Source organism: Ahaetulla prasina, chromosome 16, assembly GCF_028640845.1.
Source record: "Ahaetulla prasina isolate Xishuangbanna chromosome 16, ASM2864084v1, whole genome shotgun sequence".
Classification (NCBI taxonomy): Eukaryota; Metazoa; Chordata; class Lepidosauria; order Squamata; family Colubridae; genus Ahaetulla; species Ahaetulla prasina.
The window spans coordinates 10,999,345-11,026,412 of record NC_080554.1 but is presented as its reverse complement, the minus strand read 5'-3'; the positions used below and the strand labels follow the sequence as shown (position 1 = coordinate 11,026,412).

Sequence of the window (27,068 nt, the reverse complement as noted above, 5' to 3'; positions counted from 1 at the left end):
CCAGAGGAAAAAATTGCAGACTATAGGAACACCACTCAGGTGACCCCGAGATAAACCTCCAAGTGGCCTCAATGACTCTAAAAGGATGCAAATGACCAGCTGCCTGCAAGGAATATAAATCCTTCTCTTCCCCACCACCATCCAGTCAGAGCTGAAATAGCTTCTCAGATGAGAAACGAAACATCTTCAAAAAAACGACAATGAGAAAGTCCAGTTGCCTCCTGATAAAAAAACCACCTTTGGTTCAACCATGACCTGGATGACGGAGAATATCTACAGACCTTTAGCTATACAATTTGCGATGAATACCCTTGGAATGGGGTGAGAGCAGGAATGGATTTCCAGAGGAAAAAATTGCAGACTACAGGAGCACCACTCAGGTGACCCTGAGGACACAGATAAACCTCCAAGTGGCTTCAATTACCCTCTAAAACGGGTTCCCAACCTGGGGTGCGAGACGATATTCCAGGGGGTGCGAAAACTTGGGTTTAGAAGTTTCAAAATTACAGTGTATCTGCATAATTATATGCATATAATTATTTACTTTCTTAAGGGGTGCAAGATTATATCAGAAGCTTTCTAGGGGTGCGGGGTATAGGAAAGGTTGGGAACCCCTTTTCTGAAAGGATGCAGAGGATCAGCTGTCTGCAAGGAATATAAATCCTTTCATTTCTTACCATCTTGTCAGAGCTGAAGAAGCTTCTTGGATGAGAAGTGAACTGTCTTCAAAAGAAAAGACAAAAAAGTCCTGAAAAACCACCTCTGAGACTTGGATGGAAGTGCAGCTGCCTTTTCTTCCTACCACACAAGGGCCATGCTCAGCGCCTAGATAATATTTTTATATGCCCTCCCACTCCCAAATCCATAGGTTAAGTGGTGACATGGGTGCTGGGTTAAGAAATAATCAGAGCTGGGCTGCTGGGGGTTCGCAGGGGTTCGGGAGAACCTATAGCTGCAATTCTGTGCAGTTAAAATCCCACTCCTGGCTGGCCCCGCCCACCCCCCTCCCAGGAGTCCACGCGGCCCGTTTTGGATGCAGATAAATGCAGGGCGTGCGCGGAGGTTCGGGGAGGGTGAAAAATGGGCCTAGTGAAAGTTTGGGAACTCTGGAACCTGGGGGCCTCTGAAACCTGGGGAGGCTGTTTTCGCCCTCCCGGAGGCTCGAGGAAAGCCTCCAGAGCCCAAGAAGGGCAAAAATGCCCCCCTCCCACCGTAGTGCAGGAGGCTGACTAAGCCATACCCACCCAGCAACCGGGCAGAGAACCCCTTACTAAAATTTTTGAAGCCCGCCCCTGGAAATAATGCTCGTTCCTTTCAAATACCAGGGAAAAAACCCCTCCAAAAATTCTGGCCCTGCATTGATATTTTAGACTGTCGTCCCACCCACCTTAGGGGAAAGCTCTTGGAAATGTTCAATCTGTCGGCAAAAGATGGATGCAAAGCATGTGTGTGTGTGTGAGCGTGTGTTTCTTTTCACGTAGCTCCAGTCTCCGGAATCGTTTGCGAAAAGCGTGCAGGAATTAACCATTGTTCTGCAGCGAACAGGGGACCCCGCTAACCTCAATCGGCTGCGTCCCCATTTGGAATTCTTGGCTAACATAGATCCTAATCCAGGTAAGTCGGAGAGAAGGCAGAGCCCCACACACTCCTGTTCCATCTTCTTTCTTTCCTCCTCTCCTTAAAGGCAACATGGTTTGATCCTTTTCACACGATGCTTTTTCCAGTCTTTGTTGGTTGCAAAAGGTGATATCTTCCCTCCAACGTTGGATCTCCGATTACCAGAGCCAATTTGTGAGCCATGGTTTCTACAGCCTGGGAGGAGGCGGGGAACAGGTCGTAGTTGAACTGTAAATTACGTGCGGCAGAGTTGACTATGCTTGGCAAGCTGCTGACATGTTGCTCCTAATAAATAACTGGATTTCTTTTGAAACTTGGCTCCAGGCTCATGAGTTAATTAGGGCATTCCTCTGAGCCCCGACAGCTAGTCAACTCTGCCACAGGTAATTTCCTCTTGGGATTGGGAAGAAGAGTAAGACAGGGGAAATAGTGCCCGTCGGTAAGACAACCATTTTTAAAGAAAGCTTAATCCTGCTGGGTGGTTCAAAAAGCAGCTTTGCTCACATGAACGGGACTCTTTGGAGGAGGCCTGCGGTCGGCTTTTCCAGCTAGCGAATCCCCAAAACTCCTGGGACTCTGTTCTTCCCCAAAATAAAGCTTTACTGAATACACAACATTGGTACCGAAGAAGTGAAACCAGCTCTGAGTGAAAGTCCACACAGTTAAATTAGGGTTTCCCCTTTTTGGCCATCGGCACTCAATTCATTGTTTTGTCCAATTAAATATGCTTCTTTTGTTATGAGAACAGCCTGCATTGTTCAAATGGCTACGCGGCGTGGCCTTGGGTCTCACGTCTGCAGAAGCAGTCTTGGCATTCCATTCCCACCCGCAACATTCCAACTAGCATTCTTCCAACTAACTAACTAATTAACACACACACACAATATTCCAACTAACCCTAAGCCTCCCAATTGTTGTCAAGTGGCAAGCGAAGAAGTAATTAGACGAAAGAGCGAATCACTTTTCACAGCTGCAAAATGGAAAACGACACAATCAGTTCCTGGTAGCTACTGAAAGTTCATTTTAATTCTTCCCTTTTCGCACCCTCCCAGATGCAGTGTCTCCAACATGGGAGCAGCTGGAAAATGCCACGGTGGCCGTTAAGACTGTGGTGCGTGGCCTTGTGGATTTCATCCAGAACCACAGCAGAAAAGGGCCCGAAATTCCACAGGTTGGTCGTTGCGATTTGGTTTGTCGTAACACGGCACTTTGATTCTCACACCGACCTATAAAACAGCAAGTAAGGTTAAAAGTAGATAGTCGCACACGCAAAATTAAAATTACGGATGACTCTCTGGTTTAATTTTTTTTAAATGCCCGGTTGAACTCTCATCTTTTGTTAGTTGACAGTTGTGGGTGCTGAAAGTCAGAAAGCCACCAGCTTGGAGAGAAATAACTCTGGATTTTCCTCCTTGGTCCAATGCTTTAAGTCAGGGGTGTCAAACTCACGTCGTCATGGTGGCGTCATGTGATGTATCGGGACCTTTTTCGCTGAGCCGGGTGTGGGCAGCGTGTGAGACATCTGGGAGTTTGACAGCCCTTCTTTAAGTTCTTCTTTTCCTAACCTAGAGGTCATTTCCCAGAATTTTGTTGTAGCCCGCCAGCTGCCAGCAGAGTTAGCGGCAGACTCAGACGATGAGAAGGTTGGGGAAGAACTTGGGCCAGTTCTGAAGCCTGGGGAAGGCTCATGGGTGCTCAGCGTTGGACACAGCCACGGCCGTCCAGCATTTCCCAGCCAAAGAGGCAGCCACCTTTGGAGTCAGATATGAGTGAGGAGGAGGAACAACAGCTCCTCGAGATATAAGTATGCGCAGAACAGGTAGGAGAGGCAAAACAAACATGGACGCTGACTGGCTCTTCTCTGGCTGGGAATAAATAGGAGGAAAAGGCAGAAGACAACTGTTTGCATTTCTAGAAAGTTTGCTCCTTGTGTGTTTCGTGCGATAACTTGCCAGAACTGAGGTTTGTCTGTTTCTCTGTTTGAACTGAGTTAATTTGCAGCCTCCCAACCTTGCATTTATCATAACGAGCTGATAAGGACTATTGTTTCAGTTAAACTCCTTGCAGGACTCTTGCCTAGACTTTCTGTTGGTGAAAGCAATTTAATTCCCAAGGTGTAAATAAAGAGGGGGGTTTTCTTTGTGGGGAGTCCGTTTCTTGCATCTGCGAAGGAAGGCCGGGTCAAAACAAATTCTCTGCAATAGCCAGAATGCCCAACTCCAATCAAAAACTCCGAGGCAGGCATCATCTCAAAACTTCCATTTTATTGGAGTAGGTATACTGGCACTTCTGTGAAAACCCGAATCTGAGAGTTCCGGGTTTTTCCTCAGTAAATCAAAACCCCAAATCCAGCCCCTGCACCTATCAGTCCGTCACATGGCCCAATCACCCTCTGTCCCGACTTGAGACACCTCTGCAACCACTCCTCCTCCAGGTGCAGAAACACCCTGACCTTGACCGAAAAGAAGATTGCTATTATGCCTAACTATAAACCCTCTGCTAAATCCTACTTTCCCAAGCGCAAGAAGGTGGCAGCCTGGACGCTTCCGGTGTTAATATGGCTTCCAAAGCTGACAGTTTACACAGCTGGAACCGATCCAGTTGGAGAAGCCTTCTTTAAGCCCTCTCATTAGCTGCTTGTTCCTTGAGTGTGCATTTCTCCACATTGTTCAATTTAGCTGCTGCACAACTCCAAATAACTCTGAAATCATTTACGTTGCGTACAGTAAAAAAGCAAAGAGAAAGATGGTGATATTGCCGAAAGCGACTGTCGTGTCCCCCTCCCCCTCCGACGACCGGGTCAAGGAAGTCCGTATCAAACGTGGCAACGAAGCCTCTGCAGCTTGCCAAATTCCTTCGAGGTTTCTCAGGGCAGGCAGGAGTCCAAGGTGTGACTTCAGCAACAGAGTCCGATAGCAGCAAACTAGATGAGACTTTGCTTGACTCAAGGTTGGAATGCCAAAAGCAGGCCCTTTATATAGGCTGTGGGCTGTGGCTCCATGACTCAGCATTTATCCAGGCCTGCCCCTCCCTTCCTTCTGCTGGCGTCGCCTCTCAGATCTCTGGAAGCGAGGATCCTCCCACTCTGCAATCTCTTCAGCTGGATCTGCTGTCAGTAATTCCAGCACGTGGCTGGCTTCCTGCTCACATGCTGTAGGAGTGAAGGTTATCGGGCTTGTCTGTTCACTCCTGATATCCTCTCTGGGCATGGGGCCAGGGTCGGGGGCTGGAGGCATGACAGGCCGTTCATCTTCATTATCAGACTCGGAGTCTGATAACAGGCCCGGGTGGAGATGGGAGGGGCCCGGCTGAGGAGTGGAGGGAGGACAAGGCACAACAGTGACTGCAGATACGCCCATTTCCGATGTTGCTCCAGAAATGGACTAGCACAACTGTTGTTAACGCCGGTGGTCCCCCATGGTGGCATGCCACGTGGTTGGCCCTTGAACAGAGATAACTGGGCTCCAAGAAGTCGGTAGTGCCCGTTCACTTCTCTCCTCTCTTCTCTTGAAAGCCGCAGCCGAACAGCAAATATAAAACCAGCCTGTGCCGCGACCTCAGACAGCAGGGCGGGTGTCCGCGCGGAACCAACTGCACCTTCGCTCACTCGCAGGAGGAGCTGGAGAAGTAAGTCTTTGGGGGGGGGACCAACACCTCCACCCCACCCCCATCTGCCTGGGGCCTACAGTAGTGACCAAAATCGTGGAAACCTTTTGGGAAATGTGTATTTTCTACAACTAGCTAATTACACCTCTTTTTGGGGGGAGTAGTACCATAAAATTCTGTATCGATGGAAAGATAAATTGAATCAAGAATGTAATGCAATCACTTTTATGAAGGATTTTTTTGTTTGTTTGAATTTATATCCCGCCCTTCTCCGAAGACTCAGGGTGGCTTACATTGTGTTAAGCAATTTGCTATTAGAATTAGCAGTTACAGGATAAAGAAGAAAAGGGAAACACGTAGAAAAAACAAGATTATACAAAAATGATCACCATGTCAGTTAATCCTTAGTTGGGTACCTTCAGCATGAATTACGACCTTACAACATCTTCCCATGGAGTGAAGCAAGTCTTTTAGTTCTGCAGCTGTTATGTGAAACCAAGATTGAAAGATGGCTTCTATTAACTGGGTTTTATTGCTGGGTCACTTCTGACTAACAAGTTCCTTTAGTCAGCTCCATCGATTTTCCATTGGGTGAAGGTCTGGGCTGTTCCCAGGCCATTCCAGCAGTGGAGTAGGATTACCTTGAAACTCTTAAAAAAAAAAAAAGTGATCTTATTAGCCATCAAACCTCAAAAATACACTTTTCCCAAAAGGTTTCCACAATTTTGGCCACTACTGTAAGGTCAGCTTGGCAGCCTTGATCCAGGTTAGCAACTGGGTTCAAAAACAATAGAGCAAATCCTTAAAATTCAGAGTGGACGAGTGTTGTGGCTGCATCTCACCTATCCAAGCTTCCTGAGCTGACAGCCTGCCATTATCAGAAGGGGGGAGGGAAGGAAAGATCAGGCTGTAAGGAAGAAGGGAGGGTGGGAAGGAAAGGCCAGCTGAGCTGTGTGAGAAGCTCCAGCCAGCCAAGGTCATTAAAGATACACAGAATTGGGAACTGAGCACCTGTTTCCTGAACAGCATACAAGCACTTGATTGGATATTTGCAGATAACTGGGGGATGGGGGGAATGGATGGGGGGTGGGAGAAAGAACTTCCGTTTGTGTTGTCCCAAAAGAGGCAACTGGACTTTCTGGTTTTTCTTTGAAGACGTTTCGCTTCTCACCCGATAAGCTTCTTCAGCTCTTTGTGATGTTTCCATGGGAAAACCTCACGTTCAGCTTGTACTTTAGTAACCCTTTTAAGCTTCACTAAAGTACAGGGACATGTGGTGGCTCAGTGGCTAAGGCGCTGAGCTTGTCTATTGAAAGGTCGGCAGTTCAGCGGTTCGAATCCCTGGTGCTGCGTAACGGGGTGAGCTCCCGTTCCTCGTCCCAGCTTCTGCCAACTTAGCAGCTCGAAAGCAGTAAAAAATGCAAGTAGAAAAAATAGGGACCACCTTTGGTGGGAAGGTAACAGCGTTCCGTGCGCCTTTGGCGTTTAATCATGCTGGCCATATGACCACAGAGACATCTTCAGACAGAGCTGGCTCTTCAGCTTTGCAACGGAGATGAGTACCGCCCCCCCAGAGTCAGGAATGACTAGCACATATGTGCAAGGGGAACCTTTACCGAGCTCTGCTCTCCTCTCTGTCCGCTGCAGGTATCGGTTAAGAAACAAGAAAATCGGTGCCGCCACCACGAGACCCTTCCCTCTGCTTGGGAAAGCCAGCATCACAAGCGCCATCCCTCCTACCGCGGGGAATGTCATTTCCATCATAGGAAACACAGACCCGGTGGGAAAGGCAGCATCCAGCACCAACAGGAGCCCCAGCCCAGAGAGCATCGGCCCCCAGCTGATTCCCCGTTGTATCAACAGCCCTTCGTTACGGACTCTGGAGCACATGAAGAAAGGGGGGAAGGCCATGGCGAATGGCCAGAACCCCACTTTGTCTCCTAATGAGCCTCTACCTGAACAGTAAGTTCTGGGGCTCCCCAGGAAAAGGGAAGGCGGCCGGGTTGGCCCCTTCTGGTCCCTTCTGCTTGGATCAGCTCATCTTGTCCCTTTCGTTAAATATTCCTTCTTGTTTTATATCACATATTCCATTTCTATGTTGAACAGTGTGTTTTTCAGGGGTCCAATGTGTTAACATATAAACATCACCATCATAGTCATTATAATCATATATACATAAACATATATGCGATAATATATGTTATTAATAATAACATAATAGATGTTATTGAAAAGTGTACTATCTTCCATTATAGATAACCATCAAAATATTTACTAATCAGTTTTTCTTTCTCATGTAGTCCATATTTCGCATAAATCCACTCCTCTAACCTCAGTATCGGGTGAAGTCCAGCAGGTTCTGGCAGGTTCTGGAGAACTGGTAGCGGAAATTTTGAGCAGTTCAGAGAATCAGCAAATGCCACCTCTGGCTGGCCCCCGAGTGGGGTGGGAATGGAGATCCTTCCCCTGGAATGGGGAGGGAATGGGGATTTTGCAGTATCCTTCCCCTGCCACGCCCACCAAGCCACACTACGCCCATCAAGCCACGCCCACAGAACCAGTAATAAAAAAATTTGGATTTCACCCTGCTCAGTATCTGTCACTTAACCATTTATAGAATAATTCCCATGTTATAAAATATCCCGAGTCGTCTTTTCCTTTTATTTTTAAGGTTAAGCTATCCATTTCTGCACATTCCAGATTTTTTTTGATTCTAATATCATCTGAAGGGGTTTCTGGATTTTTCCAGTATTGTGCATTATACAATCATGGCTGCTGTTAGGATATGTAAAATTAAATATGTGTTACCCTTATTATAGTTTCCTGGAAGGATGCCCAACAAAAATGTCTCAGGTTTCAAATCTATGTGTTGTGTTGTCATCATTTCCAGCCATATGTGTATTTTCTTCCAGTATTTTTTGGCTTTGGGACACGTCTGCCACATATGATAATATGAGCCTGGTATTCGGTTGCATTTCCAATATTTAACAGATTTATTTTTATACATATTCGCTAACCTTGCAGGTGAATAATGCCATCTATAAAACATTTCATAGAGGTGTTCTTCATCTTGTCCCTTTTGAATGCAGATGGCAGCAGCTCTAATTAAATCTTTCTGATTCTTTACAGTCAAACCGGCTCCTCTCTGAAAACGCCTGTGAACCAGACCTCAGCTACCTCAGCAGGCCCCGTTCCTCCTCCCCCTCCTCCTCTTCCTCCCTCCCCTGCCCTTGCGGGCAGCGAGATAAGCCCCCTCGCTCCCAAACCCAGCCCTTTCACCGCTCGCCTGCCCATCTACCCGGCTCACTCGGAGAGCCTTCCCTATTTCCAGGATCCTCGGGCTCACCTCTCCTACGAAGCTCCACCTTACCCTCAAACAGGTGAGCATCCGGCTCGTGAAATCCCCAACCTTTCCTAGGTTGGCAGCTCGGCCCGGCCGTCAGAGTAGCAGGCAACATGTGCGTGCACAGCAGTGGTGGTATTCACAGCTGGTTCGGACCAGTTTGGGCGAACTGGTAGTGGTGCTACTTAGCCACGTTTTCTACGCCGCGCGCATGCGTGGAAGGCACTTGCTCACATTTTTGGTGTGCGGTGAAGCAGTGGTAAAATTATGTGCAACCTACCTATGGTGCACAGCTCCACCCTTGTGAGTGGCGCATGCACGCACCCTTGTGTGATTGGAGGGCACTCACGCGAACGGGAGGTGGGCCTCCGCTCATGCGAGTGGGGATTTGCACACGACTTGCCCATTTCTCCAGCGACCTGGGAGTTGGCAGAGTGGGACAACAGCAGCGTTCGTCAAGCTTACCCATTTTAAGGTGTGCGGGCTTCAACTCCCAGCCAGAATTTGCAGTTGCTGTGGTCCGCCAGCAGCCTGCAGAGCTGGCAGCAGAGTCGGACAGTGAGGAGGCTGGGGAGGAACATGGGCCAGTCCTGGAGTCTGGGGAAGGCTCTGATGAGGGCTCTGCGTCGGAGGCAGAGTTGGGGCCAGAGCCATCTGGGAGTTATGTGCAGACTCCAGAGCCTCCAGAGTCGGACATCAGCGAGGCAGAGGAACAGGGGGAGCCTGTTCCCAGTGCGCACATGCGCAGAGCTGCCAAAAAGCAAGAACAATTAAGACAAAAAGGGGAGACTCGGGAGTAAGGCTTGGAGACGTTTGGTCCCCTCCCATAAGACATAAAGGAGGAGCAAAAGCACGTGAGCCTTTGCAGGAAGCAACTTTGTTCATGCTGGTCGGTTTAAATTCTGAAGCTCCCTTTTGACTCTGTGCTCCGTGTTGTCAGCTTTGGAAGCCATACTAGTAAAAGAACTTCGAAAGATGTTTGCTTCGGAGTCTTTTCTGCAGAAAGGGTTTTCTGGAACGCTGACATGTGTGGCCTTGCAAAGCTAATTGCCAGTTAGGCAATCTTTGGCAGCGTGACAAGGGAGATAAAAGTAGCTGCTTATCAGCCTTATCCCGAAGGACTGTGGCAGACTTCGGTCGGACCAACTATTTGTAACTCATGACAGGCTGGGAATGAACAGAATTCACAGCCGTTGAAATAAAAAGAGGGTTTTCGGGACTCATTGGGTGCTTTTTACTTCTCCGAGCATGTGCGCCAGGCAGCTGGTCTTCACGTGCGCATGTGCACCAGAAACCGGAAGAACAGCAGCCCCATGCTCATGTGTGCGCTGGGAGGATGATTTTCCGGTTTCCAGCGTACGCATGCATACCGGGCGGCTGTTCATCCAGTTTCCGGCACACACATGTGTGCACTTCCCCGTTTCCCGTGCCAAAAAGGTTTGCCAATACTGGACTACCTGTACTGGTCTTTACTGGTATTTTCCGCCCAGTGTGGTCTGCCTGGCATCCCTTCTGACTTCAAGAAGTATCCTCAGTGGGGGTTCCTACGTTTTTTCCTTCTGGGTGTGTAAGAAGAGTTTGTTATGGTCCGTCAGCAGCCTACAGAGCTGGCAACGGAGTCGGACAGCGATGAGGCTGAGGTGAGGCCAGGGCCATCGGGGAGTGAGGTGCAGCAGACTCCGGAGCCTCCAGAGACTGATAGTAGTGAGGCAGAGGAACAGGAGGAGCCTGTTCCTGATGCACGCATGAGAAGAGCTGCCAGAAGGCAAGAGCAGCTCAAGCAGAGAGGACAACTCGGGAGTAAGGCCAAGAGATGATTGGCCCTTCCCATGAGGCTTAAAACAGACCAGCAATGGTGCTTCAGCTTTGCCGGAAAACAACGTTGTAGCTGCGTCTTCTGCTGCGTCCTCTGCTTCGTATCCATCTTGTTTTTGTGGCTTATGGACGTTTGCCAGGAAGGGCCTTTGGCAGTTTGCCTAATTGGACTAAAGTTTGTTCGATAACTGAGGAATTTGTGTTGGGAGGCCTTTGTTTTACTTTGAGTTGAACGACGCTGGGAATGAAGTAATTCCTAGCTGTTAGAATAAAGTTTGTTTTTTCCACGGACTGAGTTTATCACTACCTACTTGGGCCTGGGTCACAACAGAGTTCAACTTCTCTTTTCCTTCTGTAGGATACTATCCAGGCCCCCCGGTCGTCCCCGCGGCTGTGCCGCCCTGCCTCCCCCGCTTTGTGAGGTCCAGCAGCATCTCGGAATCCCCTCTCCCGTCGGCCTCTGTACCGTATAGTGAGCATTACAGCACATTTCCTGCTCGGGACAGACTCACCACTGCTTACCAACAGGCCCCGCCGCAGCCAGCCTACGGACCGGTGCCGCCGGTTCCTTCCGGGATGTACGCTCCAGTTTACGACAGCCGGCGTATCTGGCGACCGCCGATGTACCAGAGGGATGATATCATCCGGAGCAATTCCTTACCTCCCATGGAAGTCACCCATCCCTCCGTCTATCACAGCTTTCTGCGGGAAAGATACGGCTCTTTGGACAGCTACTATTCTGTGCCCTGCCAGGTGCCAGCGGAGCAGAGGGCCATCCCTTGGGCAAAGGTAGGTTCTCCAAAGCTTAGCCAGGGTGACCCCTGTCTTGATTTAATAGATGAGCAGAGTTGGAAGGGAACTTGGAGGTCACCTAGTCCAACCCCCTGCCCAAGCAGGAGACCCTACATGATTTCTGACAGAGGGTAGCTCAGCCTCTTCCTGAAAGCTTCCAGGGATGAAGCTCCCACAACTTCCAAAGGCAACACTTCCATGTGTTGATTGTTCTCACTGTCAGGAAATTTCTCCTCATTTCCAGGTTGAATCTCTCCTGGTTTAGTTTCTATCCATTATTCCTTGTCTGGCCTTCGGATGCTTTGGAAAATAGTCTGACCCCTTCCTCTCTGTGGCAGCCCCTCAAATATTGGAAGATGCTCTCCTGTCTCCCCTGGTCCTTCTCTTCACTAGACTAGCCAGGCCCAGTTCCTGCAACCGTCCATCGTATGTTTTAGCCTCCAGTCCCCTAATCTTCCTGGTTGCTCTTCTCTGCACTCTTTTTAGAGTCTCAACACCGGTTTTTATAGCAGGGTGACCAAAACTGGATGCAGTATTCTAGGTGTGGTCTTACTAGGGCTTTATAGAGTGGTATTAGTACCTCCCTTGATCTTGATTTTATCCCTCTGTTAATGCAATTTAGGATTGTATTGGCTTTTTTTGGCTGCTACTGCACACTCTTGGCTCATATTTAGCTGGTTGTCCACTAAGACTCCAAGATCCCTCTCACAGTTACTACTATTAAGCCTGGTTTCACCCAGTCTATATGTGTACTTTTGGTTTTTCTTGCCTAAGTGTAGGACTTTACTGTTCTTTACGTTAAATTTCATTTTGTTAGACAGGGCCCAGTGTTCAAGTCTCTCCCTCTCTCTCTCTCTCCCTCTCTCTCTCTCTCTCATCTTGATATCTATCTAAGAGCCGTGGTGGCACAGTGGTTAGAATGCAGCATTGCAGGCTAATTCTGCCCTCTGCCATCAGTTCGATCCTGACCGGCTCAAGGTTAACTCAGCCTTCTACCATTCCAAGGTCAATCAAATGTGCTGGCTGAGGAATTCTGGGAGCTGAAGTCCACAAGTCGTAAAGTTGCCAAGGTTGGAGACCCCTGTTCTAGAATATCCACCAACCAGTCCTTGTTTAACGACCCCAGTTGGCACCAGAATTTCCATTATTAAGCGAAGCCGTCATCGGGTGGAAGATCACATGACTGCCCTGCTCATCGACCCCAGTTCTGGTCGTCCTGGTTGCGACCGTTAAGACAAGGACCCCTTGTCCTGCTTGAATACTTGGAATGCTTGAGTGGTCGGGCGTGCTCGGAGCAAGTTCGAGTGTCGCTTGGCCTTCAGACACCCACCCACCCACTGTTGATCTTCCTTGTAGGAACCTTGTGGACATCTGAAGCCGACCTACGAGGACCCTCTCAGAAAGAAGCCAGAACAGTGGGCTCCTTGCCACATTCCGAAAATGCCCCTGGTGACAACATCCACGGTTCCTGCAGCCACACCTTCTCCGTCATCCCCTTCCCCTCTCTTCTGTGTGGACTTCAGTTCTGAAGTAAGGCCCCAGGACCCCTGGGAGGGAAGGAGGGACACTTCCTTCCTTTCCTTCTTTTTTTCTTTCATTTTTTTCTCTCCTTCCTTCCTTTGTTTGTTTGTTTGTTTCTTCCTTTCTTCAGTCTTTCTTCCTTTCTTCAGTCTTTCTTTCTTCTTTTTCTTCTTTCCCTTCTCCCCCTTTCTTTCTTTTTCTTCTTTCTTTTTGTCTTTCTTTCTTCTTCCTTTCTGTCTGTCTTTCTCTCTCTCCTTCCTTCCTTTGTTTCTTTGTTTCTTCTTTCCTTTCTCCCCCTCTTTCTTTCTTTCTTTCTTTTTCTTCCTTTCTATCTTTCTCTTTCTTCTTTCCTTCTTTTCTTTCTTCCATTATTTCTCTCTCTCCTTCCTTCCTTCCTTCCTTCCTTTGTTTCTTTATTCCTTCTTTCCATTTTCTTTCTTCCTTCCTTTTCCTTTCTTCTCCCCTTTCTTTCTTTCTTTCTTTCTCTTCTATCCTTCCTTTCTTTTTTCCCTTCCCTTTTGCAGCCTGGGAGCAGGTAATATTTAGTCTGGGGAAAGGACCCAAATACCTTGAATATATTCATCCTTTTCGCCCCATTCTTCTCTTCCCCCCTGATGGTTTCTATCACGTGCGACCAGATTGCTTTCTTTTCCTCTTTCATTCCGTCCATCGCTTCCCTCTTGTGCCTCTGGAAAGTCACCCCAAGGCTGACAAGTATGGTCTCTGCAAGATGGTCAGGGTGTTGTTTTTTTCCCCCTCCTGCTTCTTGCAGTTCAGCGAGAACTCCAGCAGCTCAAGCGACACCAAGTATGAAGATGGGCAGCTGTGCCAGTACTCGCCCTGGTCCTGCAGCACCATCAGTTCGTGCATCAGCGCGGTTGAGGCTGAACCGAAGGACGTCCTGGCTAAATCCACCACAATCCTCCTAGTAAGGCCACACCCTGTGGAGATTCTCAGTCATCCAGGTCATGAACGTCCCAAAAGCGCTTTTCAAAAGGCAGGTCGACTTCCTTTGGTGTTTTTTTTCCCTTATAGACGTCTTGCTCCTCATCCAAGAAGCTTCCTCGCTTCACCTCTAGAACCAAAGAAGCTTCTTGGATGAGAAGTGAAACCTCTTCAAGGGGAAAAGAAAAACCCAACAAAAGCCCAGTTGTTGTGACCCAGGCCCAAGTAGACTCAGTCCGTGAAAAAACAAACAAACTTTATTCGAACAGCTGAGAATTACTTCATTCCCAGCGTCATTCAACTCAAATTAAAACAAATTCCTCCCAACACAAATTCCTCAGTCCTATCGCAAACCTTGGTCCAATTAGGCAAACTGCCAAAGGCCTTTCTTGCCAAACGTTCAGAAGTCACCGATACAAAAATAAATGCAAGACATAGACAAAGCAGAAGATGAAGCTACCAATGTTGTTTTCCGGCAGAGCCCAAACGCTGTTGCTGGTCTGTTTTAAGCCTTATGGGAGGGGCCAATCATCTCTTGGCCCTACTCCCGAGTTGTCCTTTTTGCTTGAGCTGCTCTTGCCTTCTGGCAGCTCCTCTCATGCGTGCATCAGGAACAGGCTCCTCCTGTTCGTCTGCCTCACTACTATCAGTCTCTGGAAGCCGCACCTCACTCCCCAATGGCCCAGGCCTCACCTCAGCCTCATCGCTGTCCGACTCCCGTTGCCAGCTCCACAAGCTGCTGACGGACCACAACAACAGTTGCCTTTTGAAAAAGCACCTTTAGGATGTCCTACAGTTGACCTAAAGTGATCTTGGGAATCTGGAAGGATCCTTCGGGACTGGTGTTTCCGTGCCCCTCTCAGCCTTCCCTTCCATGTAGGATCTGGACAGCGGAGACCCCAAGAGGCCGGCGGCGTACCTCTTTGAAACCCAGAGGAAAGCCAAGGAGGAAGACCCCATCATCCCTTTTGGCGACGGGCCAATCATTTCCAAGTGGGGCGCCATCTCCAGGTCATCGCGGACCGGCTACCACACCACGGATCCTGTCCAGGCAACTGCTTCCCAAGGAAGCACTACCAAACCCATCAGCATGTCAGGTGCGGGCAGCAGCACCTTCAAGGGGAGGGAGGGGGGAGGAGGAGAGGAGCAGGGCAAGCCCCCTCCCCCTTGCTGAGCCCCATCTTTTACCTCTTCCAGATTATATCCCCAGCATCAGCTCGGTGGACTTGAGGTGGAGCTGCTATGCGTCCGATTCGACTTCCTCGGCACCTTTCCTAGAACGGTAGGCGGAATGGATTTCCCGGATAGATCCAGCCACGGCTGAGCTCTGGGTCTCCCCAGCCCCTTGGCTTGTTCACGGAGGAGAGCCAAGGAACCCCAGTCTCCTTGGCAAGCGAGAACAGGCTCCACGGTGTCAGGACGCAAACTCTTTGAGGTCAGAGTCTACCTGGGGAGAAAATGCAGTTTTTCCCACAAGATGTTCTGACCCAGCCTTTTTTTTTTTTTTAATTTGAATTTATACCCCGCCCTTCTCCGAAGAATCAGGGCGGCTTACATTGTGTAAGGCAATAGTCTCATCCTATTTGTATATTTATATACAAAGTCAACTTATTGCCACCCCCCCAAACAATCTGGGTCCTCATTTTACCTACCTTATAAAGGATGGAAGGCTGAGTCAACCTTGGGCCTGGTGGGACTCGAACCTGCAGTAATTGTAATTGCAGGCAGCTGTGTGTTAATAACAGGCTGCATTAGCCTGGTGAGCCACTTCCCTTAGCAGAAACAAGAAACAGGCTCCTTGTCCTGAAAAACCCCTCTTTATTTACCGCCTGTGAATTAATGGGACTCACACACCGAAAAGTCCAGGCAATAATTTTAAAGAGTTAACTGCAGTAATAGACCTTATCAGTTCCTTCAGATAATTGCCAGGCCGGGAGCTTCCAACCCCAAAGCTGTAAATTAAGTTCTGGCAAGCAGTCTTTGATGCACGAAACACCATGAGCATAATCTTCAGAATGCGAACGGTTGTCTCCTACGACAACCACTCCGCCTTTCCTTCTATTTATTTCCCAGCCAGGGAGGGCCATTCAGCATCCGTGTGTGCCTTGCTTCCCGAATCAACTCCTTGTCCTCCGTTGTTCTCCTCTCCTAACAGCTCTGCGCATAGGTGCATCTGGAACAGGCCCCAGCTGTTCTTCCTCCTCACTCATAACAGCCTCCAAAGGCAGCTGCCTCTCTGGTGGCTGGGAAATGTCAGACAGCCCTGGCTCTTATCTCTGCGTCCGATGCAGAGCATCCATCAGAGCCTTCCCTCAACTCCAGAACTGGCCCAAGTTCCTCCCCAACCTCCTCATCATCCGAGTCTGCTGCCAGCTCTGCTGGCAGGTGGCGGGCCACAACACAAGAGGCCTTTTTGCAGATGCATCCGGGGCCCAAAGGTTGAAGCTTGGCTTTTCTTCTTCTCTCTTTTCAAGGGACCAGTTTGTCGCTCCCGGGGAATCCGCTCCCAAAAAGCACTCGAGCACCGGAGACCTCCTGAGCACTGAATTACAACAGGTACAACTCACCCCCCCACCCCGCCCCAAGGCTGGGTATTTGGGAAGGGAGTGATTTTAGCAAGTGTCCTTCCTGCGATTCTTGGAGCCAGGAGCACAGCTTCCTGATTGAAACAGGATCCACGGCAGGAATGAAATGCTACCGGTTCGCCCTGGTTTGGGTGAACCGGTAGTGATAAAAACTACCGGTTCAGGCGAACCGGAAGTTAAAAAAAAAAAGCTACTGATTCAGGCAAACCCATAGTTAAAAAAAGCTACTGGTTCATCCAAACCGGTATTTCTGACGGTCCTGGTTTCTAGCGAAGCTAAATCGTGCTGCACACCTGTTCCCCCCTCCCCTCGCTGTTCTAGTTACCTATTGAAGTCTTCCTTTTCCGTGTGAATTGCGTGTTTGGCGTGCATGTGTGCAGCTGTGGATGTGTGCATCGAGTGCACATTTGGTGCGCACCACGCATGTGCAGGCAGCAAATTGGTGGCGATCCACGGAGGATTTCACCACTGATCTACATCCCTGGGCAGGGAGGGAGCGCGCAGCCCTCTCCCCTGACCATTCAGGGGCCTTCTCTGCTTTTCCACACAGGCCAAAAGTAACTCAGTGCTGCTCCAGAGAGAGGCCAATGCCCTGGCTACGCAGCAGAATTGGGACTCCCTGAGCGAAGGCAGTGCCCTCACCTTAAAGCTTTTAAGCAAGGAAATGGAGCTGAGGAATGGCCAGGTAAGGAGGCTTTTCCTTTCCCCTCCCCACACCCCCGTCCAAATCCGCTGCACTGAGACGTGTTTCGTTCCCACCTGTTTTATGTTCCCTTCCTTTCCTGCACCCTCCCCAGGCCGACTCCCCCGAGGACAGCATGGGCGCCAAGTCTAACCGAGACATTGAACTGGAACTTTCGTCGCTTGACACGGAGGAGGCCGAGGGGCCGGGAGAGCAAATGGAAGTACGTTCTCTCAGTTCTACCCACACGTGGGCTATTTTGTGTCTTCTGTCCCCAGAGTGTCAGAGTGGTACCAGTTCTTCCAGTTCAGATAACCCACTGGGTCAAGGACCACAGTTCCTTACAAGGCTCAACTCAAGATGCCCATTGTAACTATTTTTATTTATTTATTTATTTGCATTTATATCCCGCCCTTCTCCGAAGACTCAGGGCGGCTTACACTATGTCAAGCAATAGTCTTCATCCATTTGTATATTATATACAAAGTCAACTTATTGCCCCCAACAATCTGGGTCCTCATTTTACCTACCTTATAAAGGATGGAAGGCTGAGTCAACCTTGGGCCTGGTGGGACTTGAACCTGCAGCAGCTGTGTTAATAACAGACTGTCTTAGCAGTCTGAGCCACCAGAGGCCCTTTATTTATTTATTTATTTATTTATTTATTTATTTATTTATCTATCAAAGGTAATGTAGCCACTTATCTCACAATAGCAACAGTACTAAGACTCATATACTGCTTCATGTTGCTGTACAGCTCTCTCTAAGCAGTTTTACAGAGTCAGCCTATTGGCCCCAACAGTCTGGGTCCTCGTTTTATCCACCACGGAAGGACAGAAGGCTGAGCTAACCTTGAGCCGGTCAGGATCGAACTCCTGGCAGTGGGCAGAATTAGCTTGCAGTACTGCAAAGGGACACGGTGGCTCAGGGGCTAAGACAGCTGAGCTTGTTGACTGAAAGGTCGGCAGTTCGGCGGTTCGAATCCCTAGTGCTGCTGTGTAACGGGGTGAGCTCCCGTTACTAGTCCCAGCTTCTGCCAACCTAGCAGTTTCGAAAGCATGTAAAAATGCAAGTAGAAAAAATAGGGACCACCTTTGGTGGGAAGGTAACAGTGTTCCGTGCGCCTTTGGTGTTGAGTCATGCTGGCCACATGACCACGGAGACGTCTTTGGAGAGCGCTGGCTCTTCGGCTTTGAAACGGAGATGAGCACTGCCCCCTAGAGTCGGGAACAACTAGCACGTATGTGCGAGGGGAACCTTTACCTTTACCTTTACTGCATTTTAACCACTGTGCCACCATGGCAGATAGATAGATAGACAGACAGACAGGCATAGAGATAGAGATAGATAGCAATAGCACTTAGACTTTTATACTGCTTTACAGTCCTCTCTAAACAGTTTAAAGAGTCAGCCTATTGCCCCCAACAGTCTGGGTCCTCGTTCGACCGACCTTGAAAGGACAGAAGGCTGAGTCAACTTTGAGCTGGTGAGAATCGAACTGCCGACAGTCGTCAAGTCAGCAGAATTAGCCTGCAATGCTGCATTTCTAACCCCTGCGCCCCACGTGACATGACTCTGGGGAAGCTTATAAGAATTCAATAAAGCATTGCTATCAATGCAGTCCTGGTTAAAAACATCCTACCCATCATTGTTCTTTTTTTCCTTCCTTGCTCTAGGAGATGCTGGGCCTGCAGCTTGGCACCAATGGTCAGAACGATAACCTCTTCAGTGGGTCAGCTCTGGAGAATGGTCACCCATCGGAGCAGCCCCCAATGGACATCAGGCAGGCCAAGAGGCCTTTCCTGCATGAAGAACTTGCTCTTTTGTGAGTGTGGGACAAAATGGGAAGGTCCAATCTAGCTCAAGACCTCAGGGCAAAGTTTTCATCCACATTCTTCCCATCCAGTGTTCTTTCCTTGCTGTGGTTGGAGCTTCTCATATCTGATTCTTGCTGTCTTTCTCCCCCCACCCCCATCCCTCTGTCAGGGTTCCAAGGAACACCCCCAACGAAATAAAGCTCTGAGGCTTGAGGTTCCTCAAAGTTCCAATTTATTAGAGATGTGATGTTGGCACAACTGGGAAAACCTGAAACTGAAAGCTTCCAGGTTTTCCACACCCAGTTGAGAGTTCACAGCCCTGCCCCACACCAACAAGTTCATCCCATTGTCCAATCAACTCTTCACACTCAATTGGGCCTCTGGTGGCTCAGCAGACTAAGTCTGTCTGTTATTAACACAGCTGCTTGCAATTACTGCAAGTTCAAGTCCCACCAGGCCTAAGGTTGACTCAGCCTTCCATCCTTTATAAGGTAGGTAAAATGAGGACCCAGATTGTTGGGGGCAATAAGTTGACTTTGTATATAATACACAAATGGATGAAGACTATTGCTTAACACTGTGTAAGCCGCCCTGAGTCTTTGGAGAAGGGCGGGATATCAGTTCAAATTTTAAAAAAAATTGGATAGTCTTCAGGCAGTCTACATCAGATGCAGGATGTCCTTGAATACGGCATGTTGTTATGACCAACTTTCTACCGCTCCAACAACAACCCCCTCCCAACTTCCCCAGCTAAAATATGTGGCAGTTGAGAAGCAAAAAGAAAATTGCCTTCCAAAACTGACACTCTCAATGGCTGTAGACCCCCAAACCATTGTTAAATATCAAGGCTGAGCCATATCCTAGCCCAAAGGTGCTTTTCCAAAAGAAAAGTGGACTTCCTTAGCTTGTTTGTTTCCTTAAAAATGTTCCCCTTCTCATCCAAGAAGCTTCCTCCGTTCAGACCTGAAGAAGCTTCCAGATTGAGACGCAAAACGTTTTCAAGGGGAAAAAATAAAATAAACCAAGAGAGTGCCATTGAAAAAACACATTTGGGGACAACCTGGATGATTGAGAATTAGACATTTGCCCCATATCCTACATTTTCGTATGTCTTTACTTAACCATGTTTACAGCCGACAATCTCCAGACCATCTTAAAACTCTTCATCTAATAGTCCCAAAGGTGCTTTTTCAAGAGGCAGCTGGACTTTCTGGTTTTTCTTCGAAGACGTTTTGCTTCTCATCCAAGAACGTTGCTTCTTGGATGAGAAGCGAAACGTCTTCAAAGAAAAAAAACAGAAAGTCCAGCGCTTTCTCAAGAGGCAACTGTGAAGGTGAAGAAGCTTCTTGGATGAGAAGCAAAACATCTTCAAAGAAAGTCCAGTTGCCTTTTTAAAAGCACCTTTGAGACAACCATGACCTGGGTGACTGAGAATCTCCACAGACATATTCATCTAGTACTTGTAAGTATTCTAGTCAGGGATGGGATTCAGCCGGTTCAGGAAAACCGGTAGTTACGGCCAGCAGCTAGGACTGCCCCCACCCCCCGAGCTATCCCGTCTTATACAATTGCCGTGTTTTTGACGCCATGCGCGTGTGCGCAAGGCATGTGTGAGCAAAGCAAGCATGCGTACACGCACACTTGTATTGTCGATTCTGGGCAAACCAGTTGTTAAATTCTGTGAAGCCCACCAGTGATTCTAGTCATCTGCCTTACCTCCACCAGTGGAAGACCTCTCTAGGACTTGATAACTCTTCTTTCCCCTTGACAGAATGCAGGTAAAGGCGCTTGTGTGACCAGGTTTCCTTTTGTTTTCCCCACCCAATCACTCACCCACCAGGGAGAAACAGAAGGGAGTCGTGCCGGCCGCGTCCTGCTTCAGCCAACCGACGGAGTCCTCTGCAGGCAGCAGGATCTCCCTGCCCATCATGACATCGTCGGCTGGCATGCGCAGCCTTCTTCTCAAAACAGCCCATGGCATCGTGGAAGGGCAGAATGACTTTTTAAGGCCGATTTCAAACGGCAAAATGGTGAACACATGAGAAGTTGCTTGGCTTTCACGCTGCTGACCATGCTCAGAAGCGGTTTAACTTTGTTTTGGTCCCTCTCTCTCTCTCTCTCTCTCTCTTTCTCTCTCTCTCTCTCTCTCTCTTTCTCCCTCTCTTGGAAAGAAAATCCTTTCCTGTGGACATTTTGATACATCGGACTCTTTTGTGTCTTCGGGATAACACAAGCGAGAAAAGTGACAGAGCCAGACAGCACCAGCCGTGTGGAATGTGGAGGTGTTTTCCCTTTAAAGTGGTTTTTCAGTGAGGTTGTTAGACACACACACACACACACACCCCTCCCAAGTCAGGGGTCTCCAACCTTGGTCACTTTAAGACTTGTGGACTTCAACTCCCCGAGTCCACAAGTCTTAAAGTGACCAAGGTTGGAGACCCCTGCACCAAGTCATTCTTGTTTTGCGATGCCTTTTGTAGAGAAGCATCCAAAACTAAAGTCAGTCGCTTCAGGGGAAATGTTGTGGCTCGCAGGAATTGTCGTAAGTTGCTTTGTTCGGAGAAGCACTTGGGAGGAAAGAGAGGGCATGAGTATGATCCCCACACAAGCTTTGCAACTGGTACGTAGCAAAGGGTCACTCCTTCCCACCCTGCCGTACGGCTTCCCCTTCTCTTTGGCAGCTTGGCCTTTCTTGGCCATTGAGGGACTTCTCCCGTATACAAATCGATCGGTAACGAAGCCAAATCAAGTGCCTGGGTTTTATTTCCCCCACTTAACGTACTTGGTTCTTTCTTGCTCAAAGTTTGTAAGCGGGAATCACGGCGTTCGGTGACAGCCTCAGCACATGCGTGGCGAGAACGCTGTCAATCCCTCAGCCCCTCGACCCAGCTTCCCCGCTTGGCATTCAATGCCTCCCCAATTATTCTCTGCAAAATAATCGACACAGCTAAAACCCGTGTTTGTTCCCCTTTCTCTTCGTTAAAAACACACGGTTGATTAGCAGTCCTTTAGATCAGGGGTCTCCAAACTTGGAAACTTTAAGACTTGTGGAATTCTGGGAAGTCCACAAGTCTTAAAGTTTCCAAATTTGGAGACCCCTGCTTTAGATGTTCCTGATATTGAGTCAGCCATCTTACTGCTGAGAATGCTAATATTGAGATTTGTTAGTGATTTCACTCCGATGATATCTTGAAGACTTCATGATGTAGCTTGAGCTGGGCTTGTACAGAACAAGGGGGGGGGGGAGATAAGTCCTCTTTAAAATGTGATTTTTTTAAAAATTATTATTATTATTTGAAAACCATAGAGCTCTAAAATTGGACCATTCTCCCCTACGACCTCTTAGCTGTGTTCTTTTCCCTCTTTAATAAATTCAGGCTGCTTCTGCAGAGCAAGGTAAGATAACTTAAGCTATCGGGTAAGAACATTCTATCGGTCCTCCTCTGCAGCTTCCTTTTTTTTTTATAATTTTTACATTTTTCTTCCTTTTTCTGGTTTTTTTTTTGTGTTTTTTTTTGTTTTTTTAAGAAAATGTTTGTTAATTAACTTCTGTGAAGTTGTTTAACTTTGGAAATCGTACTGGAATATTTTAGCCAAGCAGCCCTTTCACCAGGGTGTACTATATTTACATATATATCTATATATATATACTTGTATATATAAATATATACAAGGGCTCATCCTTCTATCAACTGGGTGTTGAAAGAAAACATTCAAAACTGATCATGTTGTTGGCAGAATAAAGCTGGTAATTGTGGCATCACAATGGTTTTTATGCTCACAACATTGTGGCATTCCTCTGCGGGTTACAGCTCTAACTTCGATCATTGGTTAAAAACAAAATCTCAACTTCTGATCTATAGTGTCATTTGGAAAAACTACGTTGTACACAGGGATTGAAAAATGCAAAGACTACTTTGTATTGATAATTCCAGCAATGTTGTAAAAAAATTTTTTTTTATCTGCTAATTTAATAGTGAGGTGCAAAAAGGCTATTTCTATACCAGCCAAATTCCTTCCCTTGGTTTCCTAACAGTTCCCAAAGTTTTCCTTTCTTACCGTAGCTCTTAAACTCAAGGGAATTAAAAATCAAGATTTATTTTTTTTTGGTTACGTATCTCACACTGAAGGCAAAATGATTTTTCCAAAAAGAGAAGGATTGGGGGAAAAAAACTCTGCATTGCTAGTTTGTTATTAAAATAGAAGGTTGGAGCGGTCCTTATTTTTTGTCCCAACAGAAATAGCCCTTTTGTAAAATTGAGTGCCACCAGTTGTTAGCACAGTCTGAGGATCCAATGTGCGTTACCTGAGCAGATCGTCTGTTTTTTAGCCATTAACGTGTTTCGGTTTTTGCCGGGTTGCTTTTTAACGAACTGTGTTTTCTTTCTCAGGACTTGGCTATTTGCAATCCATTGTTTACATAACCATTGTCTCTTTCTCTGGTGCGTCACAGTCAGAAAGCTCCCCTTCAGCTGGGTTTGTTCCTAAGATATCTAGGGTCATCTTCGTCATCATTTAACGACCCCATAATCCCTTGCGGGGTAGACTCTGGGCCTGGGGTTTCCAACCTTGGTCCCTTTAAGACTTGTGGACTTCAAGTGCTGGCTGAGGAACTCTGGGAGTTGAAGTCCACAAGTCTTAAAGGGACTAAGGTTGGAGACCCCTGCTCTGGGCAACCTGAATGGAGCTAGCAGAGTGTTTAATGGCCAGATGTCCTTCTTGCCACCAGATGCTCTTTTTTATGTGTGTGTGTGTGTGTGTGTGTGTGTGTGTGTGTGTGCTTTTTCAACCCAACCTTGGCATCTTGCTCTGTGATCCTGTGGGTTGTTTGTTTGTTCGTTTGTTTGTTTGTTTTCAGTTGAGCGCTGATTGTGACTTAATAGCATCTCCAGTTGTTTTATTCTCTTTTTTGCAGGCAAGAGCGATGGTCCTGAGGCAGCCAGATGAGAAGCAGGGTCTGTTTTAAGGCTCTTGAGTTTATAGAACTAGGACAGGTAGGAAGGAAGGACAGGTAGCCAGGTAGGAAGGAAGACCCAGCCTCCTTCCTTAGCAGAGAAGTAGCCCTGTTACTGCGAAATGAAGGAGATGTTGTGGCTCTCAGGTGCGCGTGCACACACACACGCTTACTGTAAGAGCAGAAAAGAGTCGAAATCGGTTTATTCTGATTCAGCCCTTCAGTTAACAGAGTTTGAGCAGCAACAGAGGGATGGCCACTGTCTGTATCAACCTAGGCTTAAGGGGAGAATCAGTGTTGCAAAGACATTGATTTGAACTTCAAAGGGGAAGTTTGGCATTGCCAAAACTGTTCGGCGCTATTACTTCAGTAGACAAGTTACCCTCAGGTTTCTCAACAGCGGTGAGTGGTTGAGCCGTGCTTCAACACACACTGCACCCAAATGCAGATATCTCATCCTTGCTGAATACGTTATTTTGCCCAGAAAGGCACTTCAGAAGTATATCTGGATACGTGAAGAGAGGCAGAACATTCCGGCACGCGGCAAACGCACAATAGCCAGAATAGAGGAACGGAGGATAAGCTTTAAAACAAAAAACAAAAACAGAAATCCAGACCAGTTGTTGTGAACGTTGTCTTAAATAAATAATCATAGGATTTTTTTTGCAGAGCTTGGACTGGCTAGGTTCTGTACAGTGCAATCGGAAATGAAAGGTGGTGGCCATTTTTTGAGATGTGGTTTTTTTTGTCAGCAGATACGTTTTTCCAGTATTTATAATCTTGTGCATTCAGATTTAAACTCTGCAAAGCACAGCTTTGCAGAAAGTGAGCGATGCACTATCCAGGGGTTAAGTTTGTTTTGCAGCACCTTGTATTCAGGAAGATCCATTATCTCTTAAGGACTAGAGTCATCAGTTACGAATGTGATAACGGCTAATGCCAGCTCTTTTCAAAGTTCAATTATTTCTTTCACACGGGAGGGTCCCAGCACCATTGTTTTGGTTGCACGTGTTCGGGCCTTCCTTCCAGAGGTGTTGGACTGCAAAATCCATCATTCACAGCCAAGATATCTACTTGCTTTGGTCAGATAGCTGGCGGGGGGGGTGTTGTAGATCAGGATATCCTGTTCGCCTCCTACAGTAAGGAGCTGACGAAAGATTTTTCTACACACATTCACACAACTATGCTTTTGCAAAGCTTTAATGAACTTTTTATTGTACTTGACAAAAATCTGACATTAAAGAACTCCTGACTGTATCTTGCAAGTGCCAGACATAGGGACAAAGTTCATTTGCAATTATTAGTTAGTCCTCCCCTAACGAATTCTCGGTCAATTAATCCAAGACATAGGAAATGCATGCATTTCTCTTTTTTTGGGGTGGATAAATCCATTATACTGTAGTTGTGATACAACACCTGTGGTTCTTTTTTTTCTACTACACAGACCGACTGTACAGCCACTCCAGAGTGTTGTAATTTAGCATGCAGTATCTACTTCCACATTTACACTATATACTGCATATATTCTTTTCCCTGAAAGTTAAAAAGAAAGAGGAGGGGGGCGGGGGAAAGACTTCGTTTCCTTGAGTTGATTTAAAATTTTATAAACCTGCTTAATCTGGAACATTTGGGAAAAGAAGCCAGTTTTTTTTGTCAATTGTACAACTGCTTGTAAAGCTCAAGTGTGAATATTCTTACGTCTGTATTAGACATTTTCTTTGCAAATCTATTGTTCGATTAAAATGTAAATGAGATAAAAGATGGTGTACACCCATCATATATAATAAAGCCGATTCCATTGCTACGATGGATTTAATGCTCATTTTTAATGGTGCATTCTCAGCTTCTATTTAAAAATATAATTTAAAAAAAAATATCTGTAAAAACAAAAGGGGGAATATATTTCGGGGCGGGGTAATAATGAATTCTATTCCATTTTGTTCTGTTTTAAATCTCCAAATTGTATTATCGTTATTTTTTTTTTCCTCTTTTGTGTTTAGTGGAATAGGATTTAAACCAGGAATGTTTAGACCGTACGGTCTGTATTTTTGGGAGGGAAAGTCGGAAAAAATGGGAACTGGCTTTGTGATTTAGCCTGAATAGTATGTACGTGTGTGTTTACTGTAGCACTGAAGTAGAGATTGTTAGCTTTAAGGCTGGTCACAGACTTTAGCTAATTGTGGTCTGTTCGTTTGTTTTTTTTTCCAGTGTTTCAAGAGAGACTTAATAAAATCAATTTGCAATACTTGAAATGTAATTGCATGCCGTAAAATAAAAAAAAGAAATATCTGCTTAAACTTGTTTTGTTTTCATCTTATTGTGGTGTTGGGGCAGGAAAATATGTATTATATATGGGGCCAAGGGAAATGTTAAGCGGATGTGTTTTTATGTCCAGAGTTTTAGGAATGCAGGTAAAGGCCCTCTGGTGGCTTAGACTGCTAAGACAGTCTGTTATTAACACAGCTGCTTGCAATTACTGCAGGTTCAAATCCCACCAGGCCCAAGGTTGACTCAGCCTTCCATCCTTTATAAGGTAGGTAAAATGAGGACCCAGATTGTTGGGGGCAATAAGTTGACTTTGTATATAATATACAAATGGATGAAGACTATTGCTTAACATAGTGTAAGCCGCCCTGAGTCTTCGGAGAAGGGTGGGATATAAATGCAAATTAAAAAAAAAAAAGTTGCTGACCAGAATTTATAGATGGTTTTGTGTTAGTCACTGTCTTGCTCAACAACCTTGCACAAAATATGCGGGATGAAAATTTATCAAAGCCCAATTTTTTCCAATTCCCAAAGATGAAGAATTTTTAAAGCCCCACATTGGGATGGGATGCTAAGCCTATGGTGGTTTTGATCGAAGGAATGGCTTAGGAACCATGTTGAGATGGGCAATAATGCGGGCTTCCGGTGGTTTCGTTTTCCCCGAGGAGGACGCCTGGAATGGCGTCCGGAACTGAGATTCTGTAAAAGCTGGTGAAACAGCGGGAGAACGGCTGTTAGCCAGCTTCAAAGCTTTTCTCTGGGTGAAAGAGATTAGCCAGAGTGGCTGGAGAGCAGAAGATTGCCCCAGGGGCTCTGCTTTCTTATGCAGAGTCTCGGAGGGCTGCCTGCATAACCCAGCCCCACTCCAGACTCGGCTCGATCCTGTTAATTAAGCAGGACAAGAGGAAAACGCCCACCTCTGCTCAATTGATTCCGTTTTGAATAACTTAAAGCAGACAGGGCAAATACAAGTGATCGATTAATGGGGAAGCAAGAAGAGAGCTGACTTCTACTCCTTTTTAAAAGGGGAAAACTTTTTCTCACTTGAACTTAGTGAAGGAAGAAATGGCGTCTGAGAGGAAGTGGATTGGAGGCTGCTTGTGAGAGAAAGTGAAGTTCGTCTTTG

The 27,068-nt window shown here is 47.0% G+C and overlaps 1 protein-coding gene across 2 annotated transcripts in view; it reads left to right on the top strand.

Moving 5' to 3' along the window:
* Positions 1 to 25,534, top strand: part of RC3H2 (ring finger and CCCH-type domains 2) — a 36,806-nt gene extending 11,272 nt beyond the window's left edge. For both annotated transcript variants that reach the window (XM_058159256.1, XM_058159257.1), the window contains 15 exons: positions 1,482 to 1,614; positions 2,670 to 2,788; positions 5,132 to 5,244; positions 6,871 to 7,185; positions 8,353 to 8,603; positions 10,740 to 11,170; positions 12,530 to 12,703; positions 13,467 to 13,622; positions 14,520 to 14,736; positions 14,837 to 14,921; positions 16,114 to 16,195; positions 16,775 to 16,909; positions 17,022 to 17,129; positions 18,583 to 18,731; positions 20,564 to 25,534. In XM_058159256.1, coding sequence (XP_058015239.1) covers positions 1,482 to 1,614; positions 2,670 to 2,788; positions 5,132 to 5,244; positions 6,871 to 7,185; positions 8,353 to 8,603; positions 10,740 to 11,170; positions 12,530 to 12,703; positions 13,467 to 13,622; positions 14,520 to 14,736; positions 14,837 to 14,921; positions 16,114 to 16,195; positions 16,775 to 16,909; positions 17,022 to 17,129; positions 18,583 to 18,731; positions 20,564 to 20,765 — 2,670 coding nt within the window. In that variant the 3' untranslated portion in view covers positions 20,766 to 25,534. The remainder of the gene's footprint in view (positions 1 to 1,481; positions 1,615 to 2,669; positions 2,789 to 5,131; positions 5,245 to 6,870; positions 7,186 to 8,352; positions 8,604 to 10,739; positions 11,171 to 12,529; positions 12,704 to 13,466; positions 13,623 to 14,519; positions 14,737 to 14,836; positions 14,922 to 16,113; positions 16,196 to 16,774; positions 16,910 to 17,021; positions 17,130 to 18,582; positions 18,732 to 20,563) is intronic.
* Positions 25,535 to 27,068: the final 1,534 nt, after the last annotated feature.